This window comes from Ictalurus punctatus, chromosome 10 (assembly GCF_001660625.3).
Source record: "Ictalurus punctatus breed USDA103 chromosome 10, Coco_2.0, whole genome shotgun sequence".
NCBI classification, from domain to species: Eukaryota; Metazoa; Chordata; class Actinopteri; order Siluriformes; family Ictaluridae; genus Ictalurus; species Ictalurus punctatus.
In genome coordinates this window covers 14,297,325-14,319,610 of record NC_030425.2, presented here as the reverse complement: position 1 = coordinate 14,319,610, position 22,286 = coordinate 14,297,325, and the positions used below count along the sequence as shown (strand labels likewise).

The window sequence follows — 22,286 nt, the reverse complement described above, 5'->3', positions numbered from 1 at the left end:
GTTCCTGTGTTCAGTGTGTGAGTGGAGATTAACATGCCTCACTGTGCTGATATTAATCTGGAATAATTCATTTGCATGGGAAGAAGTCATGCCCCCTTCTGGTCTCAGAAGAAAGTACACTTCAACTCTGTGTATGCTGAGCAAGCTAAACTGAGTGTGCAGTGGCTGGCTTTCAGCTTAACGATAGAGCGATCTTTCAGCCAAACGACTCACTTAAAGCACGAATAAAAAACACTAAAATTACTCCATTATAGAAGCTCTTCATATAAGCTCCTTCCAGGTCTCTCTCTCTCTCTCTCTCTGTCTCTCTCTCACGCTCTCTTTACCTATATACAGTGTGTGTGTGTGTGTGTGTATATATATATATATATATATATATATATATATATATATATGTTCATTATGTTAATTATGCACACAGGAACAACAAAAACACTTTAACTACCCAGAGCTGACACACAGTATACAAGTTTATTACAGTAATTATCTCTTCTGCAGTCTAACATTTACAGTAAGTAAATTAAATCAGGAGCTCCTCTCCAGAGTCCGTCCTGTGTGTGTCTGAGTGTATGTCTGCGTCACGCTGTAGTGCCTATCTCGTCTCTACATCTCACATGCTCCGTTCCCACTGCGCTTTCTGATTAAAAACTCTGCGCTTTATCAGCACAGCATCTTCACCGGGGTCGTGCTGCAGTCCCCACACACACTTTGTGCAGTTAACCTCCGATAGAATCTGTGCGACTGTGTGTGGTTGCTTACGTGTGTGAAAACGAGTCGTTCGATTCGTCTCGATGCAAACGACACGGCTGCTGGTGGGCTCCTCCAAAACAAAAGGGAAAAAAGTTTAAAAAGTCAGTTCGGCCATAAAAGCGTCTGTTACTATGACAATGTTTGGAGAGAGAGAGAGAGAGAGAGAGAGAGAGAGAGAGAGAGAGAGAGAGAGAGAGAGAGAGAATGTGTGTGGTATGTGTGTATGGAAGGCTTTGTTGGATTACAAGAGCACAGGCAATGTAGGAGCTAAAGGGGGGTCTGCTTTAACTGGGTCGGGATGTGTGTGTGTGTGTGTGTGTGTGTGTGTGTGTGTGTGTGTGTGTGCTCTCATACTACTCTGACCTCCCATGCCAGTCTCTCTGAAGCCTAATGCCAGTAACCGTGCCACCCTCCCTCCGCCCTGTCATTCCCCATCTCTCTCTCCCCACGTCTCTCTCTCTCTCTCTCATCGCCCCCGCCCATCTGTTTCTCTCTCTCCGGGCCTGGTTACCACAGCCTGTCTGTGGGGAATGTTTACAGTCACACTCTCAACACTCTCACATCTGCCCGTCTCTCTTTCTCTTGCCCCCTGCTCTGGATGCCAGGGGTAACTTTTTCCCCCTGTAACACCGGGGCAGCTCCAGCCAGCACTCAATTTGCGGCGTGCAAGTTAAAAAAGACAAAAAATAGTCTCCTTGTAAAACCTCCATCACTGATTTCCATCCAGCTTGGATTCATGTTGTTATGTAATGTCCATATGTAAGATTTACGCATCACGCAGACATGGATTGAGATTTTTTTAAATGAAATTTTAATTATGCATATAATTATATATTATATTATATGCGGTATAAACGAGGCTGCTGGATTATCCTGCCGGCTGGCCGGCCGGCCGGCTCGCGAACCTAACTGGTCCATGTGGGCTTTTCTTGTGCAGTCAATTTAGTTTCATGATTTGACCCAACTGGAATAATATACTATAACCAAACCCTGCAGAAGAGTCAAGGTTTCCTCGGTATAGTTGCTTTCCCAGAGCTTATAATCACTTTTAATATTTACACTTCAATGCAATCATCTCGTCAAAGAGGCACTCATTGAGATAATCATTTGTTGTGGGGTGAAAAAAAATGGCGCTGCCTTTCAAAGCTGGCTTGAGACCAGCTTTGTGTCTGGTTTGCTGTAAAAGAGTGGGTGGGTGTTAACATAAGGCAGGGGGTCTTGAACTATGCGTAGCCCTTCAGTGTAAATAAATAAATAAATAAATAAATAAATAAATAACCCCCTTATGATTGCAGACTAGTTTAATAAATGTAATGAGAGTAGATTCAAAACATTTCGTATCCTTTTGTAACTGAATTTATAAGTCCTGCATCATAGGGTTAATATATTTTTTGAAAGTATCTTTCCAGACCATGATGAAAACAAATCCAAATCATTCTACTCATTTGTGTTTTGAGAAAAAAAGGTGGACACATTGAGCATGCTCTGTAAATAAAAGCTTTTGTTTTTATACAGCGTCCTACGATGCTGGACGCTATATATATTTGTTTTGAGGATTAGATTAGGATAAATGAACATGCCTTATACTGGCATTATTTAAAAACTCAAGTTCAATTTAGGATTATAACTATAATTTATTATAATTTGAACTCCGCCACAATAATAGTAGCTGATTTCTATAGTAGTTCTGGAATCCCCAGACCCCACTTTTATTATTTATTGAGATGCTGATTTTAAAGAGACATCAAGAAAAAAAAACTCTGACCCAAAGCTAAAAAGAAAGAATGAGAATGTAGAACTTTCTGCTCAGAAAAACGAAAATAAAACCCTCTCTACTTTTTCTTCATTAGAGATATTAGCATTGTAGACTTTTTCAAAGTGATCCCTCAGAGCACAAGACAAAACTAAAGACAAAGTGAGGACAGAGGACCAAATGACCCTACATGTGGGTCTGTTTGTATTACGTCAGAAGGGAACATGGGGCTATAACAACCAAAGACACACACACACACACACACAGACAAACACAGAGGAGGCTTTGGTAATGAATAATGTTGGATTAGCTGTGTGAGTTAGCAAGCAGAGACGCACAGAATGAAAGAGGCTTAGCCTCCTTCCTGCCACCTGAGAGAGACGGAGAGGCAAAGAGAGGGATCGCGGGAGGGGAAATTAATAAATCCAAACAATACATAATAATACCCCTCCCTCCTCCACTGTCCGCTATGACAAACACCTGCCTCCATTCTTATCAGGGAAGTGCGTCTCGCGTTCTGAGTCGGAGTCGATAAATCGACACAGGAGCTGCAGCATGCCTGGACTCACCACAACCAACACAGGCCACTGTCAATACAGCAGCCCAACACACACACACACACACACACACACACACACACACGGTTGTTTGTCTCATAATCTTTGATCTTTGTGAGGAGAAATTACTTACATAATTATTAATGCAGCTTACTAATGCTATGCTACACCTATATCTATCCCTAACCTAAATCTCAGTAACCAAAAGGTTCTTTCTTCTGCAGTTCTGCAGTTTTCCTTGTGGGGAACCACACAAATCTTCCCACAAGGTCAAAACTGTCAGATATTCCCATCCTTGTGGACACACTCACACGTTCCCTATGCGTTCTAAACCTCATACGTACTGCTATCATGTCTCCAGAAGGATTTTGGCCGTCCGGCGAGTATGACTGGGACACGCGCCCAGTTAATGCTCCCTAAGCGATGTGTGTTGGCTGAATATGGAGGGGAGGCTTTTCATAAAAGCAGCACCATTTTGACCACAGGTCCATTAAAGAAGGTTTCAGCAGCTCCAAAGGGCAGCAGAAGACAAGAGCTGTCTTGTCTCTACAGTACAGTACTACATGACAGTGATGAGGAAACACAGTAGAGCTGCAAGATAATGGATGGGAATAAAAACGGCCCGTTCTTTCACACTGGCTGTTTTACACACAAATATTTTCATCAATTCCGATCAATTCATGAAAATGTGATTGCAGATTCTCAACTCTGACTGACGTCGAATGTGTTTGAGCTACAAAGTGGGAAAAAAACGATGGATGCCTCCATGTTTGCCTTTGGTTAACAAGATCACTGTGACAATGATGTATATTTACCTCCCGAATCCTGCATTGTCAGTTATATATAGAACGAGCTACTATGTCTGTAAGTTGATGGATCTAGTCCTATAATAGTATATACGTTAGAACTCATGTAAACGTAAAGAAGTGCTACTTTGTTTACTCTTGACGCAGCCGTGTTGATTTGGTGTCATGTGTCATACGGATTTTCGGATTTGAGAGGGCATGTTCTTTGGGTTTTCCTTGCTGGAGGTCAGAAATTCACATGAGTTGGAGTTGAATGCATCAAGTAAAACATATTCTAAACGAATCAGAAGGTGTGATCATAGCATTAGGTTTTGACACTTTAGCCTTGTTGGTGATGCAAATAAGCAGAATGTATTGAAGCAATGATTGTGAAAGTAGGTCACATCTCGATCCACTGCTGATCCTGAAGCCTCCTCACCTCAGTATATAGTTCACACTGATTACCATCGGCATGTTATCTGTTTCACGCTCACTTTTATTTGCATTTAACAGTCTTTGTGAGGTTTTGACACTTTCCCATGCATTCCTGACCATAAATCCTCTGCTAATCTTTACCAGTTTTGACTTTTTGATCCTTTGTTTGAGAGTCTGATTGCCCTGTATTGATTTATTGACCCCCATCTGCCTCCTTTTTTTTTTTTTTTTTTTTTTTACATTTTTGTCTTCTGATTTGGATCTGAATAATACAACTTATAAAAATGGATTTAAGAAATTATATCCAATGCTTCTGCTTCATGACAAAGTAATCAGTTTTACAAGTCTGCACGGTGATTATTCTTCTATTTGTCAATTTCTTCAACATTATCCAACTTGTTTGATCATTTCATTCGGATCGGACACTTCGGAACGAAAAGGACAGTGAACGTGAATTGATGTGAAGCTCATGATTTCATTCTCCTACAGTGATAAACTTTAGCTACGCTCAATTGGTTGTGTTTAATTATTTGTAAATAAAATATGGTATATTGTGTAGCCCAACCACTTTTTTTCTCAGGAAACTGTGTTTGTGCCTGTGTATGCGATCGCATTTTTATTTATTTTTTTGAAGTAATGTGAATTGAGATACAGTTCATTAAATGAACTATACAGAACAGAGTGTACAGAAAGGAGAGATTCAACTCTAGATAAGCAGCTACAGCTGGACACAATCTGTGAGCTCTCACCACACAGTTTAACACTCACGCTAGAGTCGGAATGTTGCTTACGTGCAATGTGTGTGTGTGTGTGTGTGTGTGTAAGTGTGTGTTTGTGTGCACTCACCTGAGGCTGCTGAGGGATATTTACAAAGCTGGGGTCTCTGGGGCCCACACTGACAAAGCGCTGGGCAGGGGACGTGCTCGGTGTGGAGTAGGCTGGGACACACACACACACACACGCGCGCGCGCGCACACACACACACACACACACAGGTGCACACATACATACAGGGAGAGAGAGAGAGAGAGAAGAGAGAGAGAGCAACATCAATACCAAAGCATTTGCTGCTGAGGGCCTGGATTCTGGGTGAAGTTAGGATAGTGCTGCTGCAGGGCTTTAACCCACACACACACACACACACACACACACACACACACACACATATGCACATACACAGCATGATTCAGAGCATCACTGACGTACTGTAACGGATACATTTAGACAGAGACACACATACAATCACACACATACACACACTACAGTAACATAAACCCTTTTACATGTGTTCTTTAAGCCTTTAGGACTAAACATAGCACTCAAGGCGTTGATGTTCAATGCTTTGTGACTTGACACTCAAACTTAATGCACTTTGAAACTAAATTAATAAATAAAGCATGTTTTCTTTTGTATTGGATTTATGACAACAGCTAAAAAAACAATTCTGAACATTTTAGAAATTGAATCTCGGTGATGTTCCAGGATTTAGTTTCTAAACATCTATGCATGTTTTCTTTCTAATTTCTGTTTCATGTCTTTTAAGCCTTAACAAAATGGAGCTGTTGTAAGAAACTAAACTATTCCATCTTCTACAGGGATATTCATTCTAAAGGCCTACATGTGGTGCTCATTTAATAAATGACACACATTATAAAATAAATGATAACAAGAAGTATCATTTTGCTCGCCTTCACAGTGACGCAGAAGCTACTATTGCTGCATAAAAAAACTCCAGTGGGATCCAGAAGAATGGAAGACCCTTCTGATGTCATATAGCAGATTGTATGAAGGGTGAGAGGAGTCACTCTTTACTTCACACTCCCTGCACCTCTCTGTGAGGAACTTACTTGGCGAGGTGGGCGAGGTGCCCCCTCCCTCGGCCGTGGTGGAGGGAGGTTTGGAGTCTGGCACGGGCAGTGGCACAGGTCGCGCCATGGGCGGGGGTGGCGGTGGGGGCAACATGGGCGTGGGCAAGAACGGGTTGTGAACTTTCCCTTGACTGCTGCCATTGGGCTATGAGAACGAAACAAGAGAGAAGAATTCAAAAACACATGACAACCATCTCATACCTCTTATGCTATATACCCGTCAGCCTAGACGCACACACACTCATATCCCCGGCCAGCAGGCATGACACCAAAGTCTTAATCCCATGCACAAACCACAAATCTAATGCACCCCATGTGTGTGAGCGTGTGCCTGAGTGTATGTGTGTATGTGTGTGTGTGTGTGTGCATGCACGTCAGAAGCATCAGTGAGACACTGCTCAGCAATTTTCCACCGCTCCTGGTCATAAAGAATTCTGCTGCTCTGCGCACTTTGGCGTCTATAATCTATTACCAAAGCAGCACGCTGCCTCTCCCCACAGTCAGGGCCACGCTAGGTCATTTTCACACGGGGACCAGATTTATCACCGCACACACCCACCATCCACACACACCAAGAGGATGTGTCAGAGCAACACCAAGCACGTCACTATACATCAGCTTCAGGTGTCTCAAGGGCTTCGGTGACTCTCCTCTAATTAATGGACAATTCGACATAATTGGCAAATCGGGAGACGTCGCTGACTGACGAATAGCACGAATAATTGTGTTAATTTTAAAAACAAAAAACGCAAATAAGTGTTTTGTGATTAATTAGTGCATAAATTATTAATTAAAATGTGTAACAAATGGCTTACACATCGGAAGCCATTATCATTGCTAATTAAGTGTGACATGTCAATCACCGTGTACTTCAGCCTCAAGCCGTTGTTTAAAAAAAAATAAAAGCTCACATAGAGGAGGAGAACCCATCCATCCACCCTCTATATCATCAGTGCTGAATTATAGACTATAGTGATACTGTGTGAACTGAAGCCTTATAGTCGTTCCTGTGTGTGTGTGGGTGTGTGTGTGTGCACATGATCATGATCACACACTCCTCCATGCAGAGACAGATTTCAGGCAGAAAGTGTAAATGAAGTGTGGGGTGCAGGCATCCGTGCTCGGTATCGATTCAGCGTCTAGACGCAAATATATCAACTATCCATCTGCAGACATGCAGTCAAGACTGTTTCCAGCAAGTCAGCCCTCACTGCGCAATATGAGGCTCAGAGCGCAATATGTTTCATACACACACACACACACATTCTTAATATTACACAAAGTCACACACATGATTGGCACTTTTTTAAGATCAAATCTTTTAATGCATGTACAATAGCAGGCACTAAGAGCCTGTTTTTTTTTTTTTTTTGTTTTTTTTTTTTTTTTTTTTACTGTTTGACAGTATTTGTACATTTAATACCATTCCCAATAAAAATACATATAAATATTATTACAGTCTTTTCTTTGGCTCAGTGAGTTTTTCCATTTCTTTAATCATTTCGATCTTTCGGTTGTCGGTTGTCTTTATACGTTGTAGGATTTCTGGCAAATTTTAAGTTGCTACATTTGCCCGAGGCCAGTTCCATTAACCGTGTGCAACTGAGCAACATGCTTAGTTTTTCTCACAAACACCAATAAATATAACTGTGCTTCACTAGAATACATTCACAGCCGGTTCAAATTCACGTATGTTTTTATATCGCTGAACTCATCTGTAATGATGCACCATGATGTGTCTGTTTTGCTGAAATGCATTGATACGGACTTTTTTCAGCCATTTGGAATTCTGACACTTATTCAGTACCCCCTAAACAATGTGCATTTGCAGTTTGTAGAAAAACTGAGGAGAACACAAAACACACAGAAATAAAGGACTGGTATGCATATGGAAGCCCTGAACGCACACAGATGAGACTTTAGTAGGTCGTATGGATGTAAAATGCTCCTTACGTTCAGGAAGCCCACCTGTCCAGCTTGCTGACCACTGTCAGGACAGACAAGTTGGACAAACTCCTTGAGCGTCTCCTGCGGGTGGTAGCGGATGGCGTGGTGAGAGAAGTAGGAGCCGGGCTGCTGGATGATTGGAGACGTCGGGAAATGAAGACTTGACGGCGTGGCATGAGGACTCGCTGGAGAGAGAGAGACAGAGAGAGAGAGAGAGAGAGAGAGAGGAAGGGGAGAACAGATCCACTGGGTGTAAATCTGTGAGGTAAAGATTGCAGGTGCACACACTATGGAAAGTGAGACCACAGAAGGATCAGGATACATGCACATGGTCTCACACACACACACACACACACACATTCACGCACACAGATATGAGGTGACATACTGAGAAGCCGCTGTTATACACAAACGCGGATCAATATTTGCACACCCCGTTGAGCTAGTGACAACTCACACAGCACACACGAGCACTTCATGCACCTGCTCTTAACGATGACAAGATACTCGTCGCAAATACATAATTTATGTTGACAGCACTCCGAATATCAACACAGCTAATTCAACACACATATGAACAGAACCCCTGGAGAATGCTAACTACTGTGTGTTTCCTCCAGCCAGTAAACCTCTTGCAGGCATGCCACAACCATCAGCACTTCACAAACAACTCACACACAGCACACAGCATTTTCACATCACGCTTAAATTGTCTGTTGTGTTGTGTGTTATTATTATTATTAAGTTAAAGACATCTTTCTATACAAAGCAACATAAAGGCACTCCATACTGCTAGAACAATCTGTCTTCTCTAAACACAATAAAAACATATTCCTGAAAAAGGCTAAGCTATGACATGTTTCGATGAAATGATTTAAGTGTTAGGATGTGGCATTTCATGTCTGTGTTTTAAAAAATGTATTTCATTGGTTTAGAACGTATGAGAGTCACAGGTTGCAGGATTAGACCATATATCTGGAAATATTTGGAAGTGCTACACCCTGACCAAATCTACAGGTATACTGTAGTATATTATAGTCTCAGATGGTAGTTTGTCTTTATTTAAACTTTCAAACAACAAAAAAATGTCGAATACTCAAATCCGATTGGTCAGAAGGTATCGAGCAGTTTTCTATAACAGCAGTGCCGCTAGTCCTGACTGTGAGACAGGTTTATATTAATACGCTTGTTCTAATATGTTCTCGGTTCTATAGTAAAAGCTAACAGGAAATTGTATGATGGAAAATCCACATAAATAATTCAAAAAACCTTTCATTTTTAATATGGTGAAGGTTTTTGTGAGGAGACATTTACTTAACATTATGGAAGGAGTGTCAGGACTCTGTTATAGTCAGAGTAACTTTAAGTTAAAGGAAAAAGGAAAGTCTTCAGGACAGAGGTCTATGTGGTTTCTCAGTACCATGACAAGCTACAATTTTTCCGTATTTCTTCATGTGAGAAAAAGAGAGGCTGGTGAGGAAACAACTGTTTATAGCTGCTACAATGTGAGTGATAGAAGTAATTGGCCATTCCACATTATTAAATGTAAACAGATCAAAATGATGATGTGTTATTCAGTAAATAAAATCATTATTACAGCTAGCAAATTGCTATGGTATAAGAGAAATAAACATGCTGTTATTGGGGAAATAGTCCACTCCAGGGCAGAAACGCTATCTCTGGTTCATGTCGGGCCGCATCGCACCACCCTGTCGCTGATTATTTTATTATAACAGCGCTTGCTTCATGGTTTTGTTTTTGTTGTTGTTTGTACATAGCTATATTAAGACAGGATATACGACATGAAAAATATGTTTGATTCTGGCTCATATTTTAACGTAAAATAGTGTGAAAAATAAATGCCAGTTTGTGGGGGATGTATACTTCCTGGCAGGAGTGTGCCGTTTGTCACCTATCCAAGTATATCTAGTTACTGCTGGTATAGCTAATTAGAACGGAAACATGATAAGTGGAACTATTCTAGAGGGATGACAGATAGGACCATGTGCGCTCTCACACCTTTGTAGCTGGCCACTTTGTTGAGCGTCAGGACTGACAGGCCTTTAATGGATCGAGGCTTATCAAGTATTTAATTGTAACCGGCACAATCTAATTACTTGGCTCTTAATAGAGGTAATATTCGGTTATTGGTTATTAGTATAAAGCCCAGGACGTGTGCGGCGCTGCCTCTTTAAGCCCATGATGTATTGCAGCGAAGTTAATAAGACTCTGGACTCTCTCCCTTTTCCAATCTCTCCTCCGTCCTCCCTGCCCTCTCTCTCTCCCTCTCTATCGCCCTCTCTCTCTTGCAGTGGAGATGGTAAGCTGATACTATATAAACATTGTTAAAGCCACAGCTCCCTGCTGCAGTAATTCACTTAGCTTAGGCCGTGATTTATGGTTCTGTCAATAGGGGGTGACTGGGAACTCTGGATGCTTGGGCTGCGGTGTAGCCATTGTATTTACAGTAATAATAGAATGGATTTGCTTTTTCCCTGCCCTTCCTCATCTTGGGTGATGCTGCGTTTCATTCTTAGCCTCACTTTTGTGACTCTGTGTTTTTTCCCCGTTCTGAAAAAACGAATGCACACTTATTTGAGTGAGGAGGGAAAAGAAAGACAGGAAGAACTACAAACACACACAAACACATCCTTTCCTTTATTGAATTAGTTCTGCGTGCTGAGGCAACACTGCAGTGCCTGCTGCTGGAAACACACAACGACTGACCTGCAAGATACACCCAGTTTCTGCCTGCACACACACACACACACACACACACACACACACACACACACACACAAACTATTACAACATGCAAACAAACCACACATTGACCTTCATATGAAAACACTTACTCTGTTATTATGTGTTTTCTTTATTCAGAACATGTTTTATAGAGAAAGGACAGAGGTAAAACAAAGCCAAAATCACAAGAAGCTGCATTAAGCAGCATTTTTCACCAACACAATCCATAATCCAACTGTTAACTTAATGAAACAGTTGAGCAGCATATGGTTCCCCCTCCATTATTCTAAGAAGTGGGTCCAATTGGCACTGCTGCATTTATCTGGAGGCAACATGTCGAGACTGGATCGGTTCATAGTCATCTCTCGCGGCCAAACAAAACAATCCGTCAAAACGTTCACCTTTCTGAGGTTACAGGCCACCTTAACTGCTCTGTAATTTCAATCATCACTGGATAGAGCCTCGCAGATTCTTGAGAGTTTCGTAAATCTCGGAAATTCTCGCTACAGCCTCAGAGTCCGCATTACTGGCCGCACACCCACTAACGCCAAGGGGAGCCAAACGATCCAAAAGACCGCCTGTGTCAATTATGCAAATGGTCCTAGTCAATTAGCGTGCCTAAGAAAAAAAATACACTTTTTTTTTTTTCCATCCGCCGATGGATTCTAAGTGTTCTGGAACGATTACCAATTACTCAAATGGCTTGCTCACATGTCATAGCCTTGTTCAGTTAATGATGGATATTTGGACAAATTCACAAGTAAACATATTCTGACCATGTTTTTTGTTGGCCAGGCGGTCAGGCAACATAATTCCACGTAGGCTTTTCAAGCTTTTTCTCGATAGTCTCGGCGACGCCCCTGAGCAGATAGATCTTCCCACAGTGTCTATAAAGGGAAAACCCCATTCTCGTGTTGAAAGAAGTCTGTGAGAATGCAGACTTTACAGGAGGGGTGGGATAAGGATAATGGCAGAACACATCTATGAGATGGCTAATAAAGCCTTAAAGACAAGGAAACACTAGGAGAGCAGGAGGATGCACTGGGAGAGGAGACTAAGACTGAGACAAGACTTTCGCTTCCCCCTTTTAGCTTTACTGGCCAGCAGGAGTTTCATCAGGAGTGTGGCGCTTCCATGTTGAGAGGCCTAATGAAGCCTGAAACAGGGACAGTCTGTCTCAGACAGAGAGAGAGAGAGACGGTAGCTGAGTCTCTGTAGGAGAGAACCTCTCTGTAAAAGAGGCTAAAGATGACGAGTCTTCAGAAAAGTGCTTGGCTGATTTCACTGTATCTTCTAACAAGAGGCCAAAGCGTCAAGATCTTCCTGTATCACAAAGACGTCTTTTGATTGATCGAATAACATCATGTATTCATTTAAAATGCTATTGAAGACATACATATTTCTCTCTATTCTTCTATTGTATGAAAGAGGTTCTTACATTCTCTCGCTCCCTGATCAGTCCAAACCCTGTTGCAGAAGTAGTGGGTGGCCCTGATGCTAATCTGAGGGGGGTCCATCTGACATATATCTGAGAGAACAAATATGGAAATGATAATGACGTGCTGAAAAAGAAGGCCGACTCGGGCAGCTGCTCGAGAGCGGCTTCTCTGTTGCCATTGTAACGACGCCTGCATGAGGGCTATGCGCTGAATAAAGAAAGGCTCGGGATTAGTTCCACTTTGCAAATCGTGTTGGTTCACTGATCTTCTCCCCCTCCCCCCACCCCCTTTCTTCTCAACCCCACCACCACCACCACCACCACCACTTTTTTTTTTTTTGCTGGCAACTTATCTTGAAGAAGATATACACTTCGGTGGATTACTGAAAGAATAGCCGAAAAGATAAATAAAATGCGGGCTATTATTTTGTGGCTGTGCTAGCAACAGGTCCTTGCTGCGCTGACTGTGGCGTTTGAACAACATCGGAGAGGAGAGGAGAGCGAGTCTTATGAAGTCACATGGATAACTGAAAGGGAGGACAGATTTAGATGGTTTTAAATATTCTATAATGGGTCGAAAAAACGAGACGCTGAGGTTTTTTGGCTGCGTTTTGGAGTGCTAGTGAGCCTGACCGCATAAACCTCACCAGGTTTCCCCTGAATGCTTTCTCTCTGAGTGGTAGGGGAAAAATTGCATCTAGCTTGCTTTAAATTAATTGCAGACTCATGAACTAAACCCTACAGAGAACGAGGACAAATTCTTACTAAATCATCCACAACTGTTCGTTTTTTTTTTCTTGTTTTTTTTTGGTCTAAAATAGTATAGCTAAGAAAAAAAACACTAGAAAGAGTACCTCTGGAAACCTGTGATCCTCACACTTTACAGCAGTCATTTAAGGTCAGCATGTCAATGGTTATAAAGTATTTTATCTTCAGACTTTCATCCAGTATTTATCCAGCAGATGGAAAAGATTCACAGAGCAAATAACTGAACAAATGCCATATTCAGTATAACCTATGTTGAAGATTTTGGAAAACTAATACCTAATATGCATCTTGTCCTCACAACAAAGGTCTGAACAGTGATTATGAGAAGTGACACAAACCTCAGCTGAACTTCGGTCCATTGACAGATATTTACATCACTTTACACTACAGCGCTGTTGAATACTTGATTCTGATTGGTCGGAAGGTCTTGATTCTTTTTCTATGACAGCAATAGTTCCAGGCAAACAACAGGTTCTTATTATTGCACTCATTCTAATATACTATCATTTCTATAATCATTTAAACTGGGACTTGTATGGAGAACGCTCCACGTAACCATATTAAACAATGTCCATAATCGTGAGGAGATGTTTATTTAGCATTTTTTTAGAAGGAATCTCCAGTGTCAGCTCTTTGTAACAGTCAGAGTTAAAGCTGTAACTTTGACATTTTCTGACACAGGAAATTCTTCAGGACAGAGGACTATGCACTGTGCAGTTTCTCAGTATCATGACATGCTACATTTTTTTTTTTTTTTTTTTTTAACTCCAAGAGAAAGAAATAAAAGAGAGTCTGGTAAGGGAATGGTTTTTTATAGCTGCTATAATGAAAGTAATAAAGGAAACTAACTTGCTTCGCTGACGTTCCACAACATTAAATGTAACTATACATGAATAAAAAACGATGAGGTTTAATTATTAAATGAAAAAACGAGTGTTGTCATGTTGGTGTGGTATAAATGTAATATGTGATGTGCAGTTATTGGAAAATAATCAACTTTAGTACTGTAACAGCAACTCCTCACACTGGGCCACATCGTTCCACCCATCCTTGATTATTTTTCAACACCAGCAATCCTCCGAGTGTTTCATTCCTGACTTAGCAATCTTATCAAAACAATGGGAATGGAGTTGCTTTACTTTTTACCCTAAATATTCTCTCTGGATGATTATCCATCTCTATTGTCCATACCTTCTCAATCGTCCAATCATCAGACTGCTTTTGAGTCATTCTAGGGTTGGTGTTTTGGAATACTGGTGGGGAAAAAAACTGGTGGGTGCATGCAGCTTTTCTTTTTAGTGTATTGATGGATCAATGGTACACAATGCAGGTATACACTATCACCTCAGGTACGGAGTGACCCCCGGGTATGTGTGTTACAACACTGGGAATCAGTGCATCACACAAATAGTCAGTGAGAGAAAATGTTTTAGGCTGAAAACATAAAGCAAATATTGTGATGAAATCCCAGGCAGGAAGTAGAGTTGTACAGAGCAGGTACAACAACCATGTATGGCTCTATGACTATGTGTGTGTGTGTATGTGTGTGTGTGTGAGCACATGCTGAAATCTTCTCGTAAATTTACACCAAGTGACAGTACATGATGCACTGACATCATCTAGACTAAATATGAACTTGAATATCCATTACTCTTGATTAGTTAGTGTCTAAAGTTTATTTACATAAAAGATAACAGACTGATGTGTAATCCTGGGAATTGTCCCTGACCATATCAGATGAATTATGCAGATCTGTAAATACTAGTCACATTTTCATACTGTTTACATATACAAAGGAAAAGGATCATTTTCAAATGTTGTAAATATTAAAACATGTGTTGCCTAAACTTCATAGATAAACCTCTTGTCCTGTGCATAATACTGGGACAAGGGTTTTAAAATAAATGCCTGAATTTAAGGGAAAGGTTTATTTTCACATATACATCAAAGCATCCTGTATGTGATATCAAATGTAAATAGTTAAAGATTTTCAGCAGTCACTTTTTGGAATCGCTCTTTTTTCTGTGGCTGAATTTCTAATTATTAGCATGGAGCGCGCTACGTAGGTTCTATAAAGGCACCATGTTACACCCTATATAGTGACCATATATACTGTAGTGCAGTGGTTCCCGAACTTTTTGCAGAGAAATATTATTCTAACTGTAAAATAATTTTCTCAGTACAGATGTATTTTAAACATAATCTATTCGAGTATGAAGCGCATTATTTAAATGAGCATTACAGTTTATTTATTGGGGCCATGGGGCTTTTTGTTTCTGTACTTTCCACTAACAGAACATATTTGGTCCACAATGATATTAATTATAAGTCGACTTGTAATATATCCTTTCAATTAAGAACTAGATATAAGAACTAGATATAATTTTGTGATTTCCGGGACTATATCTACATAAAAAAAACTCACTGACTCATTGGCTATACTTCACAGATCTCAGTTATCCTCACAGACATTGAGAAGCACTCCTGTAGTGGACAGGAAGCCATTTGAGATTCAGTATTACTGTTGGAGAAGCCTACATCGGAAAAACAAAAAACAAAAAAACATTCGTGCATGGGGTATGAAATCTGAAATGCTAAAATGTATGATAAAATTTCCTCCATATTGTAGTTTATGTGATATGGGTGCATAGTGTAGCACCACTCCTTATGTTTGCTCTGTCTGTAGTGGTATAAAATACAGATTAAATGACTAAATCATTGAAGAAGTTAAAATTTAAGTGCATGATTATACCCACATCGGTCCTAAACGATCGATTTGCCTTGTAAGCAAAGCGTCTCTTCACCACACACATGCTCCAGTTGTGTTTTGCACAAAGAAGAGGGTTCCCAACATGTCTACCCTGCACCGGGGAGGTTCACCCTGGGAAAAGGAGGTGTGGAGGAGCAGAGGGAGGAGCAGAAAGGGGTGCTGCTGGGTGTGTTTAGGGGCTCTGCAGGAGACTCAAGGTGTTGCTGGCAGGGTTTGGAGGAGGAGGAGGAGGAAGAGGGGGGTTGGGGATTTTGGACCTCACCTCTGGGTCCTGTAATGACTGCTCGATGATGGTGTGTGAATGCCGTTCGGGGGGAGGAGGTCTGCGAAGGCACGGGGCTGCTGAAACCAGACTTCTCTGACTTCTTTAATGTGGTGGGCGATGGCATTCCTGGCAAGAATGATTGATAAGTGCAGTTTTAATAAGGCAATGGAATGAAGACACAGGCTGGTGTACAGCTGAGAGAACGGCACAGAGGGCTGCAGGTGTGTACATGTGTGTGTGTGTGTGTGTAACGGGGAGGTAGCAGGAGGACAAGGCAGCTGCAAAGGACGCAGGACCTACAGCACACAAGTGACATAACTGTTTAGGGGGAAGTTTAGAAAGTGTGAACGAGAGCGTGAATTTCCTGCCAGAGCCTCATTATTTAAATTCAAATGTTCTCTGGATTAGTCACCGCTTTCAACAACAGGTGCTATACCTATATAACTATAAGATCGTAGCTAAGTTATAGTGCTATAACTACATCAAGGGTTTCCTCGATAGTTTCATTCAGATTCTCTAAATTATTGGAATGAATGTACCGTATATTATATAGACTAAAAACTGAAAAGTCTCCCTAGCGTCTTCCTCTTTCAGATGATAAAATACACATCACAATACAATGACCGAAACATGTTCTACAGTTAAACAAGTAACAATCTGATACACTACTGATCTGATAGGATTTGGTTCTTCACAGATACGATCGGATTCAGGCCTGTTTCCATATGATCCGGTTCAGCTGGATTGAAGGTCTTTGTGCTTTCCAGTTTCTTGGCAACATGACAAGTTATGTCTATGTAACTGCTATAATGTATGTGAGCTTTAGTTGAAAAAAAAAGTATTTCCAAACTTTTGTCCTGGTGGTGCGTTGTGGGCTCTCTCTCTCTCTCTCTCTCTCTCTCTCTCTCTCTCTCTCTCCCGCTCTCACAAACAGATACATGCAAATATGACGACCAACTGTCATACCATTTTCTATGCCAATATCAGTTTTCTAGCCTTGTAAAATGCCACAGCTATATCATAGACTAGTGCATCAATTTTTTGATTCAAATCAAGTTTTTCTTCCCACCCCTAATATGTTAATTTGTTATACTACAAATATATTTGTGTATTCACGAGGTCAGTCGTTATTATTATTATTTAATATGAATGGGTAAGCAAAAGAGAAAACTATAACACAGAGGATTTCATTAATATATTGTAAAACGGCAATGTGCTGCAAGGATGAACAGCAGGAATGTGTCATAACGGCGATGCAAAGACGAATTTCAGCCAAAAATGTAATTTACACACTCCCCCCACCTCCAAAAATGTAGCCAATCAACCAATAGTCTGAAGATGTTTTGTTAGTTTTGCACTGGAGCTGTAAGCTTAATGTTCATCAAGCTCATACCACACTCATCAAATCATGTGGAGTTTATTAGTTTGAATAGATTTGAGTGCTTATGTGGTTTCTAATTTGTGTGTTATCTGTCATTTTGAAAAAAAGGACATCAAAAGCTAAAGGTAGCAATAGCTCTATATAAAAACAGGGTAACTTTCTTCCTCAGCACAAAGATTAGTATCAGAAATTGGACTCAGGCACAGAGATGTGCTCCCAAATTCGAAGAAGTAATCCATCCATCCATTTTCTATACCGCTTATCCTACAGTGTCACGGGGAACCTGGAGCCTATCCCAGAGAATATGGGGCACAAGGCGGGGTACACCGTGGACAGGGTGCCAATCCATCGCCGGGCACAATCATATTCACACACCCATTCATACACTTTAGATATGCCAATTAGCCTACCATGCATGTCTTTGGACTGGGGGTGGAAACCGGAGTACCCAGAGGAAACCCCCGCAGCACAGGGAGAACATGCAAACTCCGCACACACAGGGCAGCGGTGGGAATCGAACCCCCAACCCTGGCGGTGTGAGGGGACCGTACTAACCACTAACCAAAAAAAAGAAGTGATTCTCATTGTATATATGCATTTCATATAGAGTAAAGATGTATTTTGCTATTAGTTTTAAGAAACTATTTATGTACAAACAGTGTTACTGAGCCAGTAATAAAGGTATCTTTTGAAGCGAGTGGAAAAAACTGTGATTTAGACAATGAAAACATGGTAGCTATACTCTTCCTGTACAGTAACTGTTAGCAACATTCACCTTCAAAGTAAGGCTATAGTACCTTCAGTATAACACTTTGTATGCATTTTCTTTCTGGTTGAAGTGTTCCTTTCACAAGGCAGTAGCAAAGGGCACATCGTTCACACTGTCTCTCGACACTCTGGCTTAGCAGGGGTTGAAAATGAGCAACGGATCAGATGCACATGTATAATGTTGCTTTATTATCCCTTATTAGGATCAGACTCCTAACTCTCTTTCCCTCACTCTGAGATTCATCACAGACGCAAATGAGGATGAACCTACTGCAGCTTAACTCCTGCAATGCAAACTGATGAGAGGATAGAAAGCCACACTGGAGGCAATTAGGGACCGGTGTGAGCTTATTAGCCACTGCAGTACTAAGCATGGATGGGTGGTGATGGGACAGCGTGGACACTAATATCTCATCCGGCTGTTAAACGGTAGCACTTCCCGCCGTATGTTCAGTATGGCAAGATAAAAACTTTCAAGAAAAATATTTCACAACCCTCAATCGCTCACTTGTATAAATGAGATAAATGTAAGTTGCTCTGGATAAGGGTGTCTGTCAAATTCTGTAAATGTAATGTAATGTAATGTAACGTAATGTAACTTATTCATTTATCTTCAGTAAGCACTTTATCCTGGTCAGGACCGTGCTGGATCCGGAGGAACACTAGGTGTGAGCTCGGAATACACCCTGGATAGGATTCCAGTCCATTGCAGGACACACATTCACATCTACGGGAAATTTAGCAAAGCCAACCCACCTACTGGCATGTTTTTTGGAAGGTGGGAGGAAAACAGAGAAATCCCATATGGCACATACTTTGAAACTCCAAACACACACACACACACACACACACACAAACACACACACAGTAACCCAAGCTCAGGATTGAACTGAGGATCCTGGAGGTGCAAGGCAGAAATGCTACCCAGTGCGTCACCACGACACACGCAGACACATAATTGTAGAAGAAATCGTAAAATTTATGCACCTAATCATCTAGTCATGCTTTCTTACACACCCCGTCATGCCCGCTTCCCTCACACTCACATACACACACATCTAAAACCTAACAACCCAGCAGTGCTATATCCCCACACTCCAGCTGACACAGTGACACAGACAGGATAGAAAGTTAGAAAGAAGAGACGAACTGATGTATAAACACAGGAAAAGAGAGAGAGGAATTTGGATGTAGAAAGGATCAGAACATTTTTAACACACACACACACACAAACAGAATCCTATAATCCCACGCTGGGCGAGATCAAAGAAGTGTGCTGAGATAAAGCTGTGCTCTGTAGTGACTTTCAGCTAAACCGCACCTTCTATTCCTTCCATTTACCTGAACAACATGATTAATGGGAACGTCTAACTGCTACATACACTTAAGCACACATGCATACGGGTGCATTCTGAAATGCTGTCATACATCAATAAAGATTTATGGCTCTAACGACAGTTATGATAAGGGTGTTGCAACTTTTCTTCAACAGTGATTGAGATGAGTTTTAGAGCAATGTAAACTCGCATTTGTCCTGGCTTCTGGGGATGTGAAAGTAATAGGTGCACTAAACCTGAAGAGCTTAAAGATACAATACAGAAAAATGTCTCATGATATGATATAATAAACAGCAGTGGTACATATAAAAAAAAATCTCTGATAAAGTGGGTAAAATAATGAAGGTAAGTACTGACAAGTACTGTGATTATATATCCTATCATTCAATCGCGTGAGGACATGGGGGCATTAAACTACTTATCATACTAACTGATACTTTTACATCTCCCTTTTTTTTTTTTTTTTTTTTTTTTTTTACAGATCTCTTATAATCTGCAAGCAAAAAAAGGTCAAATTGTTTGGCTACAGCAAATTTGGTTCTCACTACAATCAGACTAGTCATTTTATTGAGCCACACTACAATAACACAAGCAACATATACATCGGTGGTTGGATATGCACTGGCAGAAAGTATGTCAAAGAAAAAATCTGTACCTAATTATTTTTTTATTATACTTTTGGCAAAAATGGGTTCATATTCACTAGACCACCTGGAAAAAGAGCCTTAAGACACCGCCAACACCCCCCCCCACGCACACATACACACATTTTTACAGGATCGCCAGCAAACAGAGCTGAGGAAACACACATCATAGACAAAACAACCTGGCTGCAAACCGGCACTTTAATATTTTCTTTCTCCACAAGGTGACATATATAATGCTGGAAGAGAGACCAACTGATTGAGACTAATAAAAAGTAGAGGCCAGGATTAAGTAAAAATTGAGTCAAGAGTAACCCTGGCCAGAGAAAGATAACAGAACAAACACTGTGGGTTACCAAGCAGTTTAAAGAGTGCTCAAGCTTATGTGTGTGTTACTGTGTGTACTTGTGCGTATGCTTTGAAGGAGGCCTGAAGTGTGTGAGTAATGAACACTTGTAAAGGTTCTGTCAGATGGAATCAAAGCTTGGCCTCACTCAGCATTTTTTGTTCCGAGACGTTATTATGCGCCCGGCACTGTTTCCCGCCTGTTCCTCTCTCTCTCTCTCTCTCTCTCTCTCTCTTTCTCTCTCTCTTTCTCTCTGACAAATTGATAGGGTGTATGAACGAGGGAGTGATTGTAGATGCAGTGTGTCCAGTGCTTCCATCCCTCAGCACGCGAGTCTGTCCAGCACATCAATCAGCAGCAGACAGAAAAGCAGTGCCGCTTGAACACCAAGCGACTTCACCCTCATCGGCACACGCGCTCCGCTGTGAACACACACCGCAGCACCATGGCCTCGTCAAGATGCACCCTTTCTGACTATGGCTATACCCTATGCCCCTTAAGATAAACAACGTTTAGTTATGTATTTTCTAACATTCATGGCTTTCTTTGCTTTTGAAGTGTTCGTGAGCCTTAAAGTGATTAGGTTGGTGGGAAATTTGTAAATGATCCAACTGTAGTTGATGTCAACACGTCAAGACGTGTTTGATGGCCAAATCTAGCTCCTTTTCCTTTGCCCTGTAGCCACCTCAATTATTTATTATCCCAAATAGCTTTGTATATTTGCCTTCTGACCCGTTATCTTTGACTAAAAGATAGATAAAAGACATTTAGATAGGACTAAAAGACATTTAACAGCTACAGTATCAGTCATGCTGAAGCTGGAATCACGTTCTTCCTCGGCACGTAGTTCGGAAATCACTCCACACAAGCGTGACCCGAGTGACAAAGTGACAAATGTTTATTTTCTATGTACATGTTTGACATGGAGCCATGGTTTCAGAAAAACTGACAGCATGTCAAATGTCATATTAAGTGAAATGTTCTCAATTCTATGCACACGAGGATTGAGACGGTAAACGACAAATCCAAACAACTGGCTTGAATGAGTCCTCGGGGCCAATCTTATGGAACGTTCCCACTGCGTTCCCCATGAGTTTAGCTCTTACCTGTAGTTCGTTCCCCTTTACTGTTTGACACACATACATATGAAGGAAGAAGTTATAACTGTGGTTTCATCTTGTCCTGTCGTTTATGGCTTCTCATTAAACGTGTATAACTACATTAAGAAGGGAAGATAAATCTTAGAAGGAAGTAGCAGAGATCGTGGTGCCTCTAGGGAGTGTAGGCAGCTAGTACGGTTCGCTGCCAAGAAAGACAGTTTTCACACAGATTACTATATAGTATAACTTAGCTTATACAGTATATACCTACTACAGCTTCTCAATGGAACTGAAAAAACTCTCAACAGCGCACACCCACGAGCGAACACGTTCACGAGAGACAATCGATGAGGGACATGTTGCTTGCTAGTGTGTATGTAGGGTCAGACTCCAGCCCAAAGACTAAAGGCAAACCTGTAGGTTAAAATGACTTTGAACTTGGTATTGTCTTTATTCCGTTATATTTGAAACTGTAAAAATTGATATTACCAAGCAACAAGAGTGCAAAAACAATGCCCTTTGCTGCCAGTGTGTGATGAATCATGTGTGCAGTTTGCACAATGCTGAACTGTCAACAATACGCTATAATCATCCCTAACTTATAAACTACACTGTAGCTCCACTGAAAA

The 22,286-nt window shown here is 41.1% G+C and overlaps 1 protein-coding gene across 4 annotated transcripts in view; it reads right to left on the bottom strand.

Annotated features, from left to right (window-relative positions):
- Window positions 1-22,286, bottom strand: part of nfia (nuclear factor I/A) — a 133,816-nt gene that overhangs the window by 16,341 nt on the left and 95,189 nt on the right. For 2 of the 4 annotated variants that reach the window (XM_053683060.1, XM_047158079.2), the window contains exons 7-10: window positions 16,079-16,207; window positions 8,102-8,280; window positions 6,128-6,293; window positions 5,127-5,218 (exon numbers count right to left, since the gene is read on the bottom strand). In XM_053683060.1, coding sequence (XP_053539035.1) covers window positions 5,127-5,218; window positions 6,128-6,293; window positions 8,102-8,280; window positions 16,079-16,207 — 566 coding nt within the window. The remainder of the gene's footprint in view (window positions 1-5,126; window positions 5,219-6,127; window positions 6,294-8,101; window positions 8,281-16,078; window positions 16,208-22,286) is intronic. The other 2 variants (XM_053683061.1, XM_053683062.1) reach the window with 1 other exon arrangement.